This window comes from Heptranchias perlo, chromosome 22, assembly GCF_035084215.1.
Source record: "Heptranchias perlo isolate sHepPer1 chromosome 22, sHepPer1.hap1, whole genome shotgun sequence".
NCBI classification, from domain to species: Eukaryota; Metazoa; Chordata; class Chondrichthyes; order Hexanchiformes; family Hexanchidae; genus Heptranchias; species Heptranchias perlo.
Genome location: NC_090346.1, coordinates 37144119 through 37162816, shown reverse-complemented (window position 1 = coordinate 37162816; position 18698 = coordinate 37144119). Strand labels below are relative to the sequence as shown.

General features: G+C 45.2%; 1 protein-coding gene across 1 annotated transcript in view; it reads left to right on the top strand.

The window, feature by feature from the left end:
- cfap70 (cilia and flagella associated protein 70) overlaps positions 1–18698 on the top strand; it is a 111580-nt gene that overhangs the window by 23554 nt on the left and 69328 nt on the right. Inside the window, exons 8-9 of the mRNA XM_068003735.1 lie at positions 12336–12430; positions 16167–16272. Of these exons, the coding sequence (XP_067859836.1) occupies positions 12336–12430; positions 16167–16272 (201 nt within the window). The remainder of the gene's footprint in view (positions 1–12335; positions 12431–16166; positions 16273–18698) is intronic.

The window sequence follows — 18698 nt, the reverse complement described above, 5'->3', positions numbered from 1 at the left end:
TTGAGAGCAGATATTGGCCCCTGACGACTTTCTGTCCATTCATTTTAGAGCTAAAGACAAATATTTACCCCATTATTTTTTCTCTAAAGGTATAAGGACCTTCTGTTTTATCATGAGCTCTGCACTGGTAACTGCCAAATGGGCAGATGAACAAGCTGTTCTTCGATCTCCACAGTTTGAGTTAAATGCTAGGAGGTGTTTAAGAATGCCCTGTAAACCACTCAGTAGCACAATTGAGATTGGGAATGCAAAGGGTTAGGGGATAAAACCCATATCCTACTGCTGTGTGGCACCATGTGCTAGTGCATTAATGTACCATGGCATAACACTGCGAGAAATCAACATAGTTTCTCCCTTCTTATCAGATTTCTGCCCAACATGATCCATTCCTTGGCTTCAGGGTAGGCAGGTGACCTTGTTTGGTACAGGATGGTAACTGTCCAGGGTGTACCTGTAATCACACAGTTTACATTTGAGGACAGCTGTATTAAGCAGGTCACCAACATCCTCCGCCAAGCCTCAGCAGTTTATCACCTTCCCCATTGACCTCACCAGTCAATAGGAAAGCTTGGGGATTTGCAGCAGTGGCTGGCTACCCCTGCGTGCAGGGTGTCATTGACTGCACACATGTTGACATCAGGGCACCACACCATCAGCCAGTACCACTAATGTAAAGCTAGTGGCTGATCACAGAAACATGATCATGCAAGTGTCTGCAAGTTACCTAAGTAGCTGTCATGACGCTTTTACACTCACTCAACTATCTCCCAGTGTTTGAGCCTCACAGGAACGTAGCAGGCTAGCTGTTGGGGGACAAGGGATATTCCCTACTGATGTGGCTCATAACATCCATCCGCAACCCCATCATCCCCAAGCAACACAGATATAATAGAAGCCATGGGACCACTAGTATTACCATTGAGCACACCATTGGGATGCTGAAGATGAGGTTCAGGTGTCTCGACAGGTCTGGGGGTCCCTAATATATGGTCCATGAAAAGTCGACCGAATAGTTGTTGCATGCTGCAAACTTCACAACTTTGCCTTGCAGAGAGGTCTGCCTTGCAGCAACAGATGTGAGGGCCAGTTCATAGCTCAGCAATTCTGGTGGTCTGCTTATTGACCATGCCCCTCTGCTCAGCAAACCTTGATACCTCCTTCAGCACAACCTTAATCCTGCATTAAAGGACATTCAAATTATTCAGACAACTCTTACATCTATGATATACTGAGAATGTGGACTCAGAAGCTGCTATGAAACCACACTATAGACCATAGTGCCAAATGTAATCACAGTGATGAATTTAATTTCAAACATAGTCATTGCCTCAATTTGATCTCTTACATAAGTGCTTTTCTTATTAGAAAGTTTCTACTAACCCTACGAGGTGCTCCACTAGTGGCCTCAACATCGTGGTGGAAAGCTGATGTTCCTTCCACAATGCTGTTCATGTTGGGACCTTTGAGAGGCTCGTGGCCGGTGACTTCTGAGTGCTCAAGCCCGGCTGCAGACTGCTGCATCTTGGCTACTACCAGGATAGTCTGGCCCCGCTGACTTATTGGCACCATGACTGGTATTGGTCGGCGGAGGGGGGTTGGGTGGGGTGGGTGGGGTAGGAGCAGACGTGCTGACATCCTGCTGTTCCCATCACGATACTGCCACTCCAATGGGGCTGAGGCTCAATACTTCCACTGATCGGTGGAAGATGAGTGACTGCTTCAAAGCCCCTATCAATTTGGTCTGCCAATCTCTCCGTGGTGGAGCCCAAAGCCTGCATGGCAGCAGATTGAGCTTCCACTAACACATCCATGCACGTGACCATGGACTCCTGTTGTGTGGGTCTGGCTTCAGCATCCTTGGAGGTGGCCACACTCTCCAGGATATACTGCAAAGTGCCGATGCCATGCGAGATGTCTCCACACAGGAAGAGGACACCTCCACACACTCAGCCATAGAGGTGAAACTCCTTAGCAGGCCTTCTAACACCTCATACAACTGCTTGTGCAATGCCTGCAATTTTCTCCTTATTGCCAGGCCCCTGAAGTCTGCATCTCTGTCCTCCTCAACAGAGCTGGGAGAGGACCTCTCTCCTACGCTGTCTCTTCCAGCAGTACCTACTGCTGCCCACATCCTGCTCGGTGTTTCACCACATGAAGACCCCTCTAACTCACTACCTAAGCCACGTGCCGTTTCCATGTCTGAGCTGGTGTCTGGGAGGGATGGATCGCTTGATGGTGCACCCTCAGGAGGATTGCCCTCCTCCGAGGTGACTTCTGGTACAGGAGCCTATTGCTGCTGAGAAGGACCTAGATGAAACAGAAAAGGAACAAGAGTTAGAATGAAAATTAGAAGCTGGACATTTACGAATGTACAAAATTGACGGGCAGGAAAAGACCAATTGATCCATCAAGCCTGCCCCACGTCATGATGGCCGGACCATCATGGCTAAATACTTCATCACTCCCCTGACCTCCCCCCCTCACACCCACCCTTGCAGCCATGTAATCTCCTGGAAGAGGCAAAAAAAGAGAAAAAACCCAAGGTCAATAAGGGAAAAAATACTCTGGAAAATTCCTTGACCCCCTCAGGTGATCGAATCCAGCCCAGGAGATCACATGGACCAATGGATCAAATGTTACCTATAAAGACACTTACCTTCTATATGATGTGATCTTTGCCCAGTCAAGAACCGATCCAGCTCCCTCTTGAAGGCATACAGAGAGTCAGCATCCATCACACCAGCCGGCAGTGTATTCCAGATGCTCAATATTCTCAGGCAAAAGGAGAACCACCTAACATGCATCTACTCCTTCTCTTACATAGTTTAAACTCGTGTCCCCTGGTCCTCCCAATCTATTAAACTGGATTAATCTATCAATCTATCCAGCCCTTTAATTATTTTATAGACCTACAGCAAGCTCTCTACGAGGCTGTCTCTTCCAGCAGTACCTACTCCTGCCCACTCCTGCTCAGTGTTTCACCACATGCAGACCCCTCCAACTCATTATCTAAGCCACATGTAGTTTCCATATCTGAGCTGGTGTCTCGGGGGGATGGATCGCTTGATGGTGCACCCTCAGGAGGATTGCCCTCCTTCAAGGTGACTTCTGATACAGGAGCCTATTGTAGCTGAGAAGGACCTAGATGAAACAGGTCACCTTTAAATCTTCGCTGCTCTAAAGTAAATAGACCAAGATCTTTCAGCCTGTCTGAGCAGCTGAGGTTCTTTAAGCTAGCAATCATTCGTGTAACTCTCTTCTGGACCTTTTCCAAGGCCGTTATATCACCCACCATATGGGGGGACCAAAACTGGGCACAGTACTCGAGATATGGTCTGACCAGCAATCTGTATAGTGTCAAAATGGTGTCCATTGATTTATACTGAATGGCTCTATTAATAAAACCCAATACCCTGTTAGCTTTAGCTACAGTTTATCTACATTTGCAGGTGTTGAGAATACAGCTTGAAGTTATGCAGCTGTTTGCTGAGATGAGTGAAGGCTTTGAAGTAATATGCAGGCACCCTGCTGTGGTATGCCACCAGCATTTCCTTCTCTGATTGTGCTGTCTCGGCCTGAGCCACTGGTCTCCAGGGCTTCCTGCTCTGGCTGTGTGAAGGCTATAATATTGGGGACTCCTCCACTTGTATGGTCCTCTCCCATGTATTATGCGTGATCTTGTTCTGCACAAAAAGAGGGTGAGAGTTAGTGAGCGTGTGTTGAGAAAGTAGGTGACGATGTGTTGAGAGGTGGAGAAGGAGCAAGATGGAATGAAGATGCGGAAGTGATGAATGTAAAGGGAAGTGTATACAATATGAAGTGAGTAAGGAGTTGTTAGCTAGCTAGCTTCAGGTGAGTTCATTCAATGGTGTTAAGACAACACATACACAAGAAAATTTTTCTTTTATTCAAAGTTTAGTCCATCAAATGTGGTAAAATACTTACATCATCAAGTGAACCTGATTCTGGGAAACGAGGTCCATTGAGTATACAGCACTTGAGCTCAAACATCCTGGGTCTAATCTAAAGCCCTGTTACAATTCGCCACTTTTTATCCCTTTCTGAGTTGCAAATCACTAATCTAAATGTCCTTATAAGGCATGAAACTATCTCTCCAAACTTATATATATATATATTTTTATCCATCAATATAAGTTATACTATTAATTGACATTGACGAGATGACTTCATCTCATAATGCTATTTCCCTTCACTTTTGCATACATCTTATCTTCCTCATTTGAGGTCATGGACCCACTTCATTTAAGACCCTCACAGTATCATGTATGGGCTTTTTCATACTGGACATGATGAACATGCAGGTGCTTATCTTGTCTTGAAGCTTGGTGTGCAATCCAGTAGAGACAGAACAAGCATGAGATTCTGTTGTTCAACCTCTGCTGCTGTTCTTAAAATACATTTAACCTTTTTCCTGCCCATGTCTCCTAGCAGAGCGGTGAGAGCAGTTGGTGGTTGTGTAAGTGGTAGTGTGTGAAAAGAAAATGGTGTCAATATGTGATGTGGAGAGGAAAAGAGAGGTGAGTCTGCTTGTAATGAGAAAGAGAGGTGTTGCAGTGTGGCCTTAAGAACATAAGAAATAGGAGCAAGAGTAGGCCATACGGCCTCTCAAGCCTGCTCCGCTATTCAGTAAGATCATGGCTGATCTTCGACCTCAACTCCACTTTCCTGCCCAATCACCATATCTCTTGATTCCCTTAAAATCCAAACATCTATCGATCTCAGCCTTGAATATACTCAACGACTGAGCATCCACAGCCCTCTGGGGTAGAGAATTCCAAAAGTTCACAACCCTCTGAGTGAAGAAATTTTTCCTCATCTCAGTCCTAAAGGGCCGACACCATATCCTGAGACTATGCCCCCTAGTTCCAGACTGTTCAGCTGGGGAAACAGCCTCTTTTTTTTTATTCGTTCATGGGATGTGGGCGTCGCTGGCGAGGCCGGCATTTATGGCCATCCCTAATTGCCCTTGAGAAGGTGGTGGTGAGCCGCCTTCTTGAACCGCTGCAGTCCGTGTGGTGAAGGTTCTCCCACAGTGCTGTTAGGAAGGGAGTTCCAGGATTTTGACCCAGCGACGATGGAGGAACGGCAATATATTTCCAAGTCGGGATGGTGTGTGACTTGGAGGGGAACGTGCAGGTGGTGTTGTTCCCATGTGCCTGCTGCTCTTGTCCTTCTAGGTGGTAGAGGTCGCGGGTTTGGAAGGTGCTGTCGAAGAAGCCTTGGCGAGTTGGTGCAGTGCATCCTGTGGATGGTACACACTGCAGCCACTGTGCGCCGGTGGTGAAGGGAGTGAATGTTTAGGGAGGTGGATGGGGTGCCAATCAAGCGGGCTGCTTTGTCCCGGATGGTGTCGAGCTTCTTGAGTTTTGTTGGAGCTGCACTCATCAGGCAAGTGGAGAGTATTCCATCACACTCCTGACTTGTGCCTTGTCGATGGTGGAAAGGCTTTGGGGAGTCAGGAGGTGAGTCACTCACCGCAGAATACCCAGCCTCTGACTTGCTCTTGTAGCCACAGTATTTATATGGCTGGTCCAGTTACGTTTCTGGTCAATGGTGACCCCCAGGATGTTGATGGTGGGGGATTCGGCGATGGTAATGCAGTTGAATGTCAAGGGGAGGTGGTTAGACTCTCTCTTGTTGGAGATGGTCATTGCCTGGCACTTGTCTGGCGCAAATGTTACTTGCCACTTATGAGCCCAAGCCTGGATGTTGTCCAGGTCTTGCTGCATGCGGGCTTGGACTGCTTCATTATCTGAGGGGTTGCGAGTGGAACTGAACACTGTGCAATCATCAGCGAACATCCCCATTTCTGACCTTATGATGGAGGGAAGGTCATTGATGAAGCAGCTGAAGATGGTTGGGCCTAGGACACTGCCCTTAGGAACTCCTGCAGCAATGCCCAGGGGCTGAGATGATTGGCCTCCAACAAACACCACCATCTTCCTGTGTGCTAGGTATGACTCCAGCCACTGGAGAGTTTTCCCCCTGATTCCCATTGACTTCAATTTTACTAGGGCTCCTTGGTGCCACACTCGGTCAAATGCTGCCTTGATGTCAAGGGCAGTCACTCTCACCTCACCTCTGGAATTCAGCTCTTTTGTCCATGTTTGGACCAAGGCTCTAATGAGGTCAGGCACCGAGTGGTCCTGGCGGAACCCAAACTGAGCATCGGCGAGCAGGTTATTGGTGAGTAAGTGCCGCTTGAAAGCATTGTCGACGACACCTTCTATCACTTTGCTGATGATTGAGAGTGGACTGATTGGGCGGTAATTGGCCGGATTGGATTTGTCCTGCTTTTTGTGGACAGGACATACCTGGGCAATTTTCCACATTGTCGGGTAGATGCCAGTGTTGTAGCTGTACTGGAACAGCTTGGCTAGAGGCGCAGCTAGTTCTGGAGCCCAAGTCTTCAGCACTACAGCTGGGATGTTGTCGGGGCCCATAGCCTTTGCTGTATCCAGTGCACTCAGCCGTTTCTTGATATCACGTGGAGTGAATCAAATTGGCTGAAGACTGGCTTCTGTGATGGTGGGGATATCGGGAGGAGGCCGAGATGGATAATCCACTCGGCACTTCTGGCTGAAGATGGTTGCAAACGCTTCAGCCTTGTCTTTTGTACTTACGTGCTGGACTCCGCCATTATTGAGGATGGGGATGTTTGCAGAGCCTCCTCCTCCCCTGGACCTGGAGTCAGTGTCTCTGTGCAGACCGGCAGTCAGCGGCTGTGGATGCTCAGTCGTTGAGTATATTCAAGGCTGAGATCAATAGATGTTTGGATTTTAAGGGAATCAAGAGATATGGTGATTGGGCGAGAAAGTGGAGTTGAGGTCGAAGATCAGCCATGATCTTACTGAATAGTGGAGCAGGCTTGAGAGGCTGTATGGCCTACTCTTGCTCCTATTTCTTATGTTCTTAAGGCCACACTGCAACACCTCTCTCATTAATTGTCCACTACCATTCACGACTGGATGTGGCAGGACTGCAGAGCTTTGATCTGATCCGTTGGTTGTGGAATCGCTTAGCTCTGTCTATAGCATGTTGCTTCCGCTGTTTAGCATGCATGTAGTCCTGAGTTGTCGCTTCACCAGGTTGGCATCTCATTTTTAGGTACGCCTGGTTCTGCTCCTGGCATGCTCTTCTACACTCCTCATTGAACCAGGGTTGATCCCCTGGCTTGTTGGTAATGGTAGAGTGGGGAATATGCCGCGCCATGAGGTTACAGATTGTGCTGGAATACAATTCTGCTGCTGCTGATGGCCCACAGCGCCTCATGGATGCCCAGTTTTGAGCTGCTAGATCTGTTCTGAATCTATCCCATTTAGCATGGTGATAGTGCCACACAACACATTGGATGGTGTCCTCAGTGCGAAGACGGGACTTCATCTGCACGAGGACTGTGCGGTGGTCACTCCTACCAATACTGTCATGGACAGATGCATTTGCAACAGGTAGATTGGTGAGGATGAGGTCAAGTAAGTTTTTCCCTCGTGTTGGTTCGCTCACCACCTGCCGCAGGCCCAGTCTGGCAGCTATGTCCTTCAGGACTCGGCCAGCTCGGTCGGTAGTGGTGCTACCGAGCCACTCTTGGTGATGGACATTGAAGTCCCCCACCCAGAGTACACTCTGTGCCCTTGCTACCCTCAGTGCTTCCTCGAAGTGGTGTTCAACATGGAGGAGGACTGATTCATCAGCTGAGGGAGTGCGGTGGGTGGCAATCAGCAGGAGGTTTCCTTGCCCATGTTTGACCTGATGCCATGAGATTTCATGGGGTCCAGAGTCAATGTTGAGGACTCCCAGGGCCACTCCCTCCTGACTGTATATCACTGTACCGCCACCTCTGGTCGGTCTGTCCTGCCAGTGGGACAGGACATACCCAGGGATGGTGATGGAAGAGTTTGGGACGTTGGCTGAAAGATATGATTCTGTGAGTATGGCTATGTCAGGCTGTTACTTGACTAGTCTGTGGGACAACCCTCCCAATTTTGGCACAAGTCTCCAGATGTTCGTGAAGAGGACTTTGCAGGGTCGACTGGGCTTGGTTTGCCTTTGTCGTGTCCGGTGCCTCGTGGTCCGATGCCGGGTGTTCCGTCCAGTTTTATTCTTATTGTGACTTTTTTTGTTAAGCGAGATTTTACAACTGAGTGGCTTGCTAGGCCATTTCAGAGGGCAATTAAGAATCAACCACATTGCTGTGGGTCTGGAGTCACATATACGCCAGACAGGGTAAGGATGGCAGGTTTCCTTCCCTAAAAGACATTCGTGAACCAAATGGGTTTTTACGACAATCCGGTAGTTTCATGGCCACCATTACTGATACTAGTATTTTAATTCCAGATTTTATTTAATTAATTGAATTTAAATTCTTAGCATCTAAGCCAGGGGAAACAGCCTCTCAGCATCTAAGCTAGGGGAATCAGCCTCTCAGCCTTGTGCTGGAGGAGAAGGAATTGTTGAGAGTGGTGGAGGAGGGATGAATAGAGTTCTCTGTGGTGGTGTTGAGAGAGGTAGAGCAATGAAGCTCTATGAGGTCATGAAACCTCTTCCTGCAGTGAAGCCAAGCCTTGAGGATGATGATGGAGCCAGTGACCATTTCAGCCAATTTTATGGCAGCCTTCTTGCTCATTTTGGCTGAAATGGAACAATTTCCAGCAATTTACAACAGTTTGAAGCACTTCCTACCATATTTGAACAATGCAGGCACAGCTAATGAAAGTAGGGAATGCAGCTCACTGGGGTTTCCCTCTTGTACTGCAGACTGGCCATCCCGAATATACCCCAAGTTAAAATCAGGTCTCGGATCATGCAGGTTTCTGCAAAATTCCCAGACAGCTGTCACAATGCATTTATCCTGCGACAGTCTACCATCCCCCAAATATTTATCCCTCCCAGGAACAAGGCAGGGTGTTTGTCGGGGAGGCAGGGGAAACCCCCAATACACATGGCTCATGACACCCCTCGTCGGATGAGGAAAAGGTGCAGAGGAAGGTCACTAGACTAATTCCCAGTTTAAAGCATCTTGGTTATCAAGATAGGCTAAAAGACCTGGGACTCTACACTTTAGAGAAGCCGAGACTGAGGGGTGATCTGATTGAGGTTTATAAGATGATGAAGGGAATAGATTGTGTTCGAGTTGACAATTTGTTCCAGTTAAATATGTTAGGGAGGATCAGGCGTCTCAATTTTAAGTTGTATAAGGCCGGATCTAGGTTCGATGTCAGGAGGTGGTTCTTTTCGCAGAGAATAGTGGACCTTTGGTACTGGTTATCAGCTCGTGCGGTGGACGCCGATTCGCTGATGTCCTTCAACCAAGAGCTGGACTTGTTTCTCGCTGGGGCAGAGATCACCTTTTACAAAAGGTATGAGGCCAGAGTGATCTCCTGGACTTGTTTTGATTGCGTAGGTGGGTCGGAGAGGAATTTCACAGATTTTTTTCCCCTAAATTGGCCTGGGTTTTTAATCTGGTTTCTCGCCTCTCCCGGAAGATCACATGGTTTTGGTGGAGTGGAGACTATATACATTGTGAAAGTATCACAATTGTGTGGGACAGGTTGGATGGACCAGAGGGTCTTTTCCTGTCCGTTATTGTTAGTCTGTTCACACCAGGGGGAAGGCGAGGAAGCAGCACAAGAAGTCGGGCCACCTCAACGGCTTGCAGCAAGAGATGTGAGAGGCCAGCTAATTGCTCAGCAATTCCTCTGACCTACTCATTCCCCTGCCCTGAAAACCTGCACAGTATCTCTCTGTTTAACAGTCCTTGATACATCCTTCACCAGTCCCTTCATCCTGCATTAAAGAACATTCAAACCATTCAGACAACTTCTATATCAATGACATATTGACAATGCAGACTCATAAGCTGCTGTTAAACCACGCTGCAGACCAAAGTGCCAAATGTGATAAAGATGAACAATGGCAAACATAATAATTGCTTCCTGTTCATTTCTCACCCAAATGATCAACCTATAGTGCTTTTCTTTGAAGAAGGTTTACTATTTCTGCTACTCTCCTAGTGGCCTCAGCAAAACTGGTGGAAAGCTGCTGTTGTGCATGCAGGGATCTTTGAGGTTACTTCGGAGTGCTCAAGTCTGCGAAGGTCTGGCTGTGGACTGCTGCCGCTTGGCTGCTGCCGGGGCAGTCTGGTACCACCTTGGTTATTGGTTGAGGGTGTGGCGAATGAGCTGATGTGCTGCCATCCTGAGAGAGGGCAACACATACCTCGCCCATCGTGCCACTGTCACTCCTACAGGGCTGTGCTCATCACTTCCACTAATCTGCACACTGCAGAAGATGAGTGAGTATCTGCTCCTGCTCACTCATGGTGAGTATTTCACTACATGCAGACCCCTCTGGCTCACTGTCTAACTCATGCAGAGTGCCAGTTGGCTGGGAGCATGTGGCAGTGCATCCTCAGGAGGATTGCCTCCTCTGATGTGTCTTCTGCAGTAACCTCTTGATGCCAAGAAGTATCTAGAAGAAGGAAAAAAGGGACAAGAGTTAGGATGGTAGAGAGAAGCTAGATATTTGCAGGTGATAGTCTTGAGAATACAGCTTGAAGTTGTGAAGGTTTCTGCATATTTGCTGAGGTGAACAAAGGGATACAAGTAATGATACCCTGTTGAGGTAAGTCGCCAGCCTTTGCTTCCCCAATATTCATGGGTCTGCCTGGGGCTTTGATCCCCAGGGCTTCTTGCACTGCTTGGGTGAGGGTGATGATATTGGCAACTCCTCCACCGGTCTTGGTCCTCTCCTTGGCATTATGTGCTGTCTTGTCCTGCAGAAAGAGAGGGTGAGTTGGTGAGTGACGGTCGAAAAGATCAGTGGTGATATGTGGGGCTTGTGCATGTATTGAGAGGTAAAGAAGAAGTACTGAGGATGGGGAGGTGAAGAATGTAAAGTCAACTGTGTGTAATGTGAAATGAGGAAGGAGTGCTGAGAGGAGTTGGTGATTGTGCATGTGTTAGGATGTGAGTGGATGTATTAATGCGTGCTGTGAAGAGAGCAAAGGAAGATGTGAATGTGCTTAGAATGCGATAGAGAGGTCTTGCAGTGTGCCCTTGTTATAGTATGTTGAAGGATATGATGGACGGGAGGGAATAGTTGAGAGTGGCGGGGGGAGGAGATAAAAGGAGTGTTGTCTGGTGCTGTTGAATGGTGAAGAGTTGGACTTTCTCTTGCTGCTCTTGTGAGGTCATTGAACCCAGTACTTCTCCTGGCCCCACAAGGACGCCTTGGATCTTCCCTATCCTGGGCTTACCCCCCTTCACTGACCATGAATGTTCTCCACCCCCCCATCTTCCTGACTTACCATTTCCCTTGATTCCCAGCGGCTGCCTGTCCTCCCATGATTTTTCACTCCCACTGCCGGCCTCCACATCATTCCTGCCAGCTTCAAGCAGGAGTCAGCCTTTGCATATGTAAATGGGGCCAGGGAGTTTTGGGGGGCTGGAAGGTTCATCGCATTCCTTGGCTCCCACGCCCCCAATCCTCGTCCTGAGTTAAAATCGACTCCTAAGTTTTACCGTGTGACCACATAAAAGTGTGACCAAAAATCATGACAACAGGAAGTAAGATTTGTAGACAGGAAGTGCATACCACAAAGATTTTTATTAATGCAGTCCCCACTGCTTATAGAGGGCACGTTGCTGTCAACGCAATTTGCATATTCGCTATATGTGGTGGCTGGTGTAACATCATTTTTTTTAAAAGCACGGAGGGAATTTTCATTCTTCGTCTTTCCACTTCCCGCTCTTTCTAAATCCCCCAGTGCTGTTACTCACACCGCAATAATGATCCAAACAGGAGCTGACCGAAAATCAGCACTTTTAAGGATCTGTCCATATTGATCTTTTCACAACTCACCGTCAGCACTTCCTCAGCAACTTTGATTGGAGATTAAAGCCCTGGAACCATTTAAGAGGTGGTCAGACTGTGACGGAAGCAGACAGAAGGTATTTGTAGGAGGCTGAGTTAAACAGGCTGAGTTCGCTCTCTTAACTTTATCACTTGTTTGTAAACAGCAGTCGGAGGAGTTCTAGGATGGGGGTGATTCAAGGCAGCGGAGCTTCCTGAAAGGACTTAATCACAGGTAATCGTACTTTAACAAGGTACAAACAGCTGCTTGAACTGCCCGAAAGCGGCGCCTTTATAATTGATGCCTCTGGTAATGGCTAATGGTTAGTGCCGTTTGCCTGATATAAGCATGGACAGTGTAAGTGGTGGGACTGTATATAGATATATTAGAAGATAGATAGATTTACTCTATGTAGAACAAGAGATAAATCTGAGATTATTACTTTTTCTCAATTATTATCCAGGACTGGGCATTTAGAACAGAGGCAGAAAATGAGAAGAAGCGTGTCACATGGAACATGGAGAGACGCTGCTTTATGGAGCCAGAGGCTTTGTTGAGGTAACTGCTGTATCTCGTAATGTTAATTTAAATTCAATCAAGAATTGGGTCGAGAAGTTGTTGACAGTGTTTTTTCACCTCTGGACACTGGAATTGAATCCAGCCCAAACTGATAGGGTTGAAAGCCTCTGCTGTCTGTTGGCCATAAGATCCTGTGTCAAATTAGTTTATGGAATCTTACCTCAGTTCACAGAACGAAACTGGTTTTAACTTGTCACTCAGAGAGGCCACAGAAATGACTATTGTAGGAAATGGAAATGTTATAGTGTTGCAGTAGGGTGTACTTTTCTGAGGGTGGGACATAAGAATTTTACAAAAACGTGTTTTTTCAAAAAAAAAGTTACATGTAATTACTGAAATTGTGACATCCAAACTGCTCTTTTGGAAGTGTTTGACAACATCCATGGAAGACTAGCTTTCAAATTGTTGTTTAAAATTGTGCTTTGACATGCTCTTTTCCTATGGAGAGAAAAAGTTTAGCATCTACTTGCTGTCTGACATCAACAGTGGTCTGAGTTCAGTTGTTGGAGATCTGGGATTTGAGTCCTGTCTAGATGACTATATCATTTCTCTTTAGCCAAGTTGCAGGCTTTGGAACCCATTCTCCCTTCCATAACTGGTATTTCAGGAGTTGGGAGACTTAATTCTGTTGGAGCAAAATCTTGAAGCTGTGCAGCAAAAATACATTTTATTTTTATATTTTAAGCCCATGTTTCCTTGTAGCTTGCTAAGAATTTACATATGCAAAAACAATAGTTTTCAAACCTTCTAATGATCGACTCCACTAATAAAACTCTTAGCCTTTTACATCTCTGTAACTAAGGATATGGATACTTCTAAGTCTGGGGTAAAAGATTCTCTCCTTCCCTTCTGTGTATGTCTTTCTCCTTCTTCTTCCCTTCTATATTTCTCTTCTCCTTCCCTTCACCTTTCATTCTTTATCTCTCTCATTTTTCTTGTGTGTTTCCCTTTATTTTGTCCCTTCTATCTCTCAGCTTCTGAAAAGGGCAAAGACGGGGAGGAATTCCTGAAATGTGTACAAGAGAACTTTCTTGATCAGTATGTTTCCAGTCCAATGAGGAAAGAAGCAGTGCTGGATCTAGTTCTGGGAATGAAGTGGGGCAAGTGGAGCATGTTTCAGTGGGGGAACATTTGGGAAACAGTGATCACAATATTATTAGGTTTAAAGTAGTCATGGAAAAGGACAAGGAAAAATCAAATGTGAAAATACTCATCTGGAATAGGACTAATTTCAGTGAGTTGAAAAGGGATCTGGCCCAGGTGGATTGGAATCAAAGATTGGCAGGTAAAACAGTAAATGATCAATGGGAGGCCTTTGAAGAGGAGATAGTTCGGGTACAGAATAGACACATTCCCATGAGGAGGAAAGGAAGGGCATCCAAAGCTAGAGCTCCCTGAATGACTAAAGATATAGAGATTAAAGTGAAACAAAAAAAGGAGGCTTATGATAAATGTCAGGTTCATAATTCAGTAGAGAACCAAGCTAAATACAAAAAGTACAGGGGAGAATTGAAAAAGGAAAAAGGAGGGGCAAAGAGAGTGTATGAGATTAGATTAGTGGGTAACATAAAAGGGAACCCAAAAGTCTTTTATAAACATATAAATAGTAAAAGGGTAGTCAAAGGAAGAGTGGGGCTGATTAGGGACCAAAAATGAGATTTTCTTGTGGAGGGAAAGGGCATGGCTGAGGTACTGAATGACTATTTTGCATCTATCTTCACTAAAGAAGAGGATGCTGCCAATATTACAGTAAAGGAGGAAGTAACAAAGAAATTGGATAGGATAAAAATAGATGAAGAGAAGGTACTAAAAAGGTTGGCAGCATTCAAAATAGAAAAGTCACCCAGTCCGGATGGGATGCATTCTAGGTTGCTGAGGAAAGTTAAGGGTTGAAATTGTGGAGGCTCTGGCCACAAATGCAAATGTTACACCCCTGTTCAAAAAAGGGGAGAGGGTTAAACCCAACAACTATATGCCAAACAGCTTAACGTCGGTGGTGGGGAAACTTTTACAGACATTAATCTGGGACAAAATTAATATCACTTGGAAAAATATGGGTTAATAAATGAAAGCCGGCATGGATTTGTTAAAGGCAAATTGTGTTTGACTAACTTGATTGAGTTCTTTGATGAAGTAACGGAGACGGTTGATGAGGGTAGTGCGGTTGATGTTGCGTACATGGACTTTCAAAAGGCATTTGATAAAGTACCACATAATAGATTTGTTAGCATAATTGAAGCCCATGGGATTGAAGGAGCAGTTGCCGTGTGGATACAAAATTGGCTAAGGGACAAAAAGCAGAGAATGGTGGTGAATGGTTGCTTTTCAGACTGGAGGGAAGTGTGCAGTGTTGCCCCCCAGAAGTCAATATTAGGACCACTGCTCGTTTTGATATATATTAATGATCTGGACTTGGGTATACAGGGCATAATTTCAAAGTTTGCAGTTGACACGAAACTCTGAAATGTAGTAAACAACATGGAGGATAGTAACAGACTTCAGGAGGACATAGACAAAATGGTGAAATGGGCAGAGACATGGCAGATGAAATTTAACACAGAGAAGTGTGAAGTGATTCATTTTGGCAGGAAGAATGAGGAGAGGCAATATAAACTAAATGGTACAATTCTAAAGGGAGTGCAGGACAGAGAGTCCTGGGGGTATATGTGCACAAATCTTTGAAGGTGGCAGGACAGATTGAGAAAGTGGTTAAAAAAACATACGCGATCCAGGGCTTTATAAATAGATGCATGGAGTACAAAAGCAAGGAAGTTATGTTGAACCTTTATAAAACACTGGTTCAGCCACAACTGGAGTATTGTGTCCAATTCTGGGCACCGCACTTTAAGAATGTCAAGGCCTTGGAGAGGGTGCAGGGGAGATTTACTAGAATGGCACTGTGGATGAGGGACTTTAGTTACATGGAGAGATTAGAGAAGCTGGGATTGATCTCCTTAGAGCAAAGAGGTTAAGGGAGGTTTAATAGAAGTGTTCAAAATCATGACTGTTTTAGATAAAGAAATAAAGAGAAACTGTTCCCATTGGCGGAAGGGCCAAGAACCATAGGACACAGATTTAAGGTGATTGGCAAAAGAACCAAAGGCGACGTGAGGATAAACTTTTTTACGCAGCGAGTAGTTATAATCTGGAATGCATTGCCTGAAAGGGTGGTGGATGCAGATTCAATCGTAGCTTTCAAAAAGGAATTGGATAAATATTTGAAGGGAAAGATTTTGCAGGGCTACGGGGAAAAAGCGGGGGAATGAGACTAACTGGATTGCTTTTGCAAAGGGCCGGCACAGGGTCGATGGGCTGAATGGCCTCCTTCTGTGCTGTAACAATTCTATGATTCTATGTTTCTATGATGTTGGAAAGACCTGTCATTTTATTTTAGAGAAGTATTTATTTTTAAAAAATTATTATTGCTGAGGTTGAATATTAAAAACATTGGACAAAAATATTGTTCCGTCAACTGGAAGCTCTCAATCGAAAGCCTTTGGCTGGTATTTGGGAAAAAATATTTGGAGCTATGTTGCTAAAATGGAGAAGGTGCAGTTCTGTTCACATGCTCTGGAGCTGGCTGTTCACAGGGTATACCGGCAGTTGAAAAAGGAAAGAGAAGAAGGAAGGAAAATGAAGAAAGATGGAAAAATAGAATATCTAAGAACAATGTATTTGATTACTTCAGTTTGTATAAATAAAATATCTTTTCCAGGATGCAGAGACATATAGCAGAGTCCACTTACTTCCCTGTGGAGGTCAAGCGTGCACCATTTCCTGCTGCAGTCAAGGCAGGAGGAAAAAGCAGCAAAATAGACAAGGTCAGTTAATTATTTCTAAAATCTTGTTTATAAAAGAGGAAGGAAAGCAAAGGGAGAGTCTTTTTTGTTATACACACTACTTATAAAAGAAAATGATGGCCTTCCTGGATACTTCTTTAAAAATTACCACATTAATTGCTGGCATGTATGGTCACCTTTCCTATTCCAGCAACATCAAGAACATCCCCATGCATACTGGAGTGGCTCAACTACAAAAACAGGGGCATGACTTCAAACTGGTCTGCGAGTGCTCCAGTGCCACCTAGCCTGGGAAATCAACCTATAGATCGCAAAATCTGCATTCCCAGTCTAGCATGGTTTCAGGAATTGGGCTGCTATAGAGTGACACTCAGGGCAGCCTGACTCTGCACAAGGCTCATTAAGAACCCAAGAAAAGTTTAAATGAGGGGTTGCCCCATAATGTGACTGGAATTGCTCCAGTGTCGAACAGGCACTATGGTGAGGTGCTAATCTACTAAAAGAAATTCCTCTGCCTGGCCTTTCCCTGTATCCCGCTTGCAGTTCCTGCCCAGCTGTCCCCGTGCTCCCCTCCTCTCTCCTGAAAATGTTGCCAGCATTCGACAGGCAGCCAATAACCCAGATTGACTGCTGGCATCCAAAATTCCATCTCTTGGCGTTCGCTGTGCATTATCTGATATGTACTGGGAGCTCCATAAATCTGTGTTAATGAGCAGACCTTGCACGATGGAGTGAATGTGGCCAGGATTGCATATGCAGGCTTGCATAATTGGAATCAGAAAATACTGGAAATGCACAGCAAGTCAGTCAACATCTGTGGAGAAATCAGATAGGCTCATGTTCAGGTGCAGACCCTCCTTGTAATTTATTATAAGCACATGAGAAGTAGGAGTAGGCCATTAGGCCCCTTGAGCCTGCTCTGCATTCAATAAGATCATGGCTGATCTTCTACCTCAACTGCACTTTCCAGTCCTATCCCCATATCCCTTGATTCCCTTAGAGTCCAAAAATCTATCGATCTCAGTCTTGAATATACTCAATGACTGAGCATCCACAGGCCTCTGGGGTAGAGAATTCCAAAGATTCACAACCCTCTGAGTGAAGAAATTTTTCCTCATCTCAGTCCTAAATGGCTGACCACTTGTCTTGAGACTATAACCCCTAGTTCTAGACTCTCCAGCCAGGAGAAACAGCTTCTCAGCATCTACCCTGTCAAGCCCTCTAAGAATTTTTACATTTCAATGAGATCACCTCACATTCTTCTAAATTCCAGAGAATATAGCCCATTCTACTCATAGGACAACACTATCATCCAGGAATCAATCTAGTGAACCTTGGTTGCACCCCCTCTAAGGCAAGTATATCCTTCCTTAGGTAAGGAGACCAAAACTGCACACAGTACTCTAGGTGTGGTCTCACCAATGCCCTATATAATTGCAGCAGGACCTCCTTACTCTTATACTCCAACCCCCTTGCAACAAAGGCGAACGTATCATTTGCCTTCCTAATTGCTTGCTGTACCTGCATGTTAGCTTTCTGTGATTTGTGTACAAGGCCACCCAAATCACAGCTTACTTTCCCACTTAGCTTTATATCGTCAGCAAACTTGGATACATTACACTCGGTCCCCTCATCTAAGTCATTGATATGTATTGTAAAGAGCTGAAGCCCAAGCACTGATCCTTGTGACACCCCACTAGGTACAACCTGCCAACTCGAAAATGACCCTTTTATCCCTACTCTCTATTTTCTGTCTGTTAACCAATCCTCAATCTATGCTAATAAATTACCCCCAATCCCGCAAGCCCTAATCTTGTGTAACATAACATTGTGTTGCACAATTGGCCTCATTGCATCAAAAGGTCATTTGTACCACATTCATTAATTCTAATTTTATTGCTCCTCTTTCATTTTAGTGTTCCCATTGATAGAAGTCACCCATTATTACAATAATATTTTCCATACATACCTTCTTAACTCACCATATAATATCCTGTCATAATTTTTATCATCCACAGGATGTATGTAGCAGACTCCTATTGCTGACTTTACCCTTTACTTAATTATTAACACATGCCAGACTTTTTCATTTTTGTGTTCTCATGAAATATCATTTCAGTTTCTTTAATTTCCTAATTAAGAAAGAATGTAGACCTGCTCACTACTGGCAATTTTCTCCAGACTTGGTTATCTCTTCTGGAGTATTGCCAGTAGAATTGAAAGAAAGCACAAAGCATTGAACATTTTGGTTCTCAGTTAATTTTATTTTTGCATTTTTATTTCACAAAATGATGTTTCCTACTGCCCTGCCTCTCAGCTTATTGCTGCTCACGTCAGGATACCGAACTGGGTTGAAATATGCAAATGATAAGCAGATAGGAATGAACCTGCAGAATAAACATTGGTTAAATGTTGTAAGTACACACTGGTGACAAAGCACCTCACTG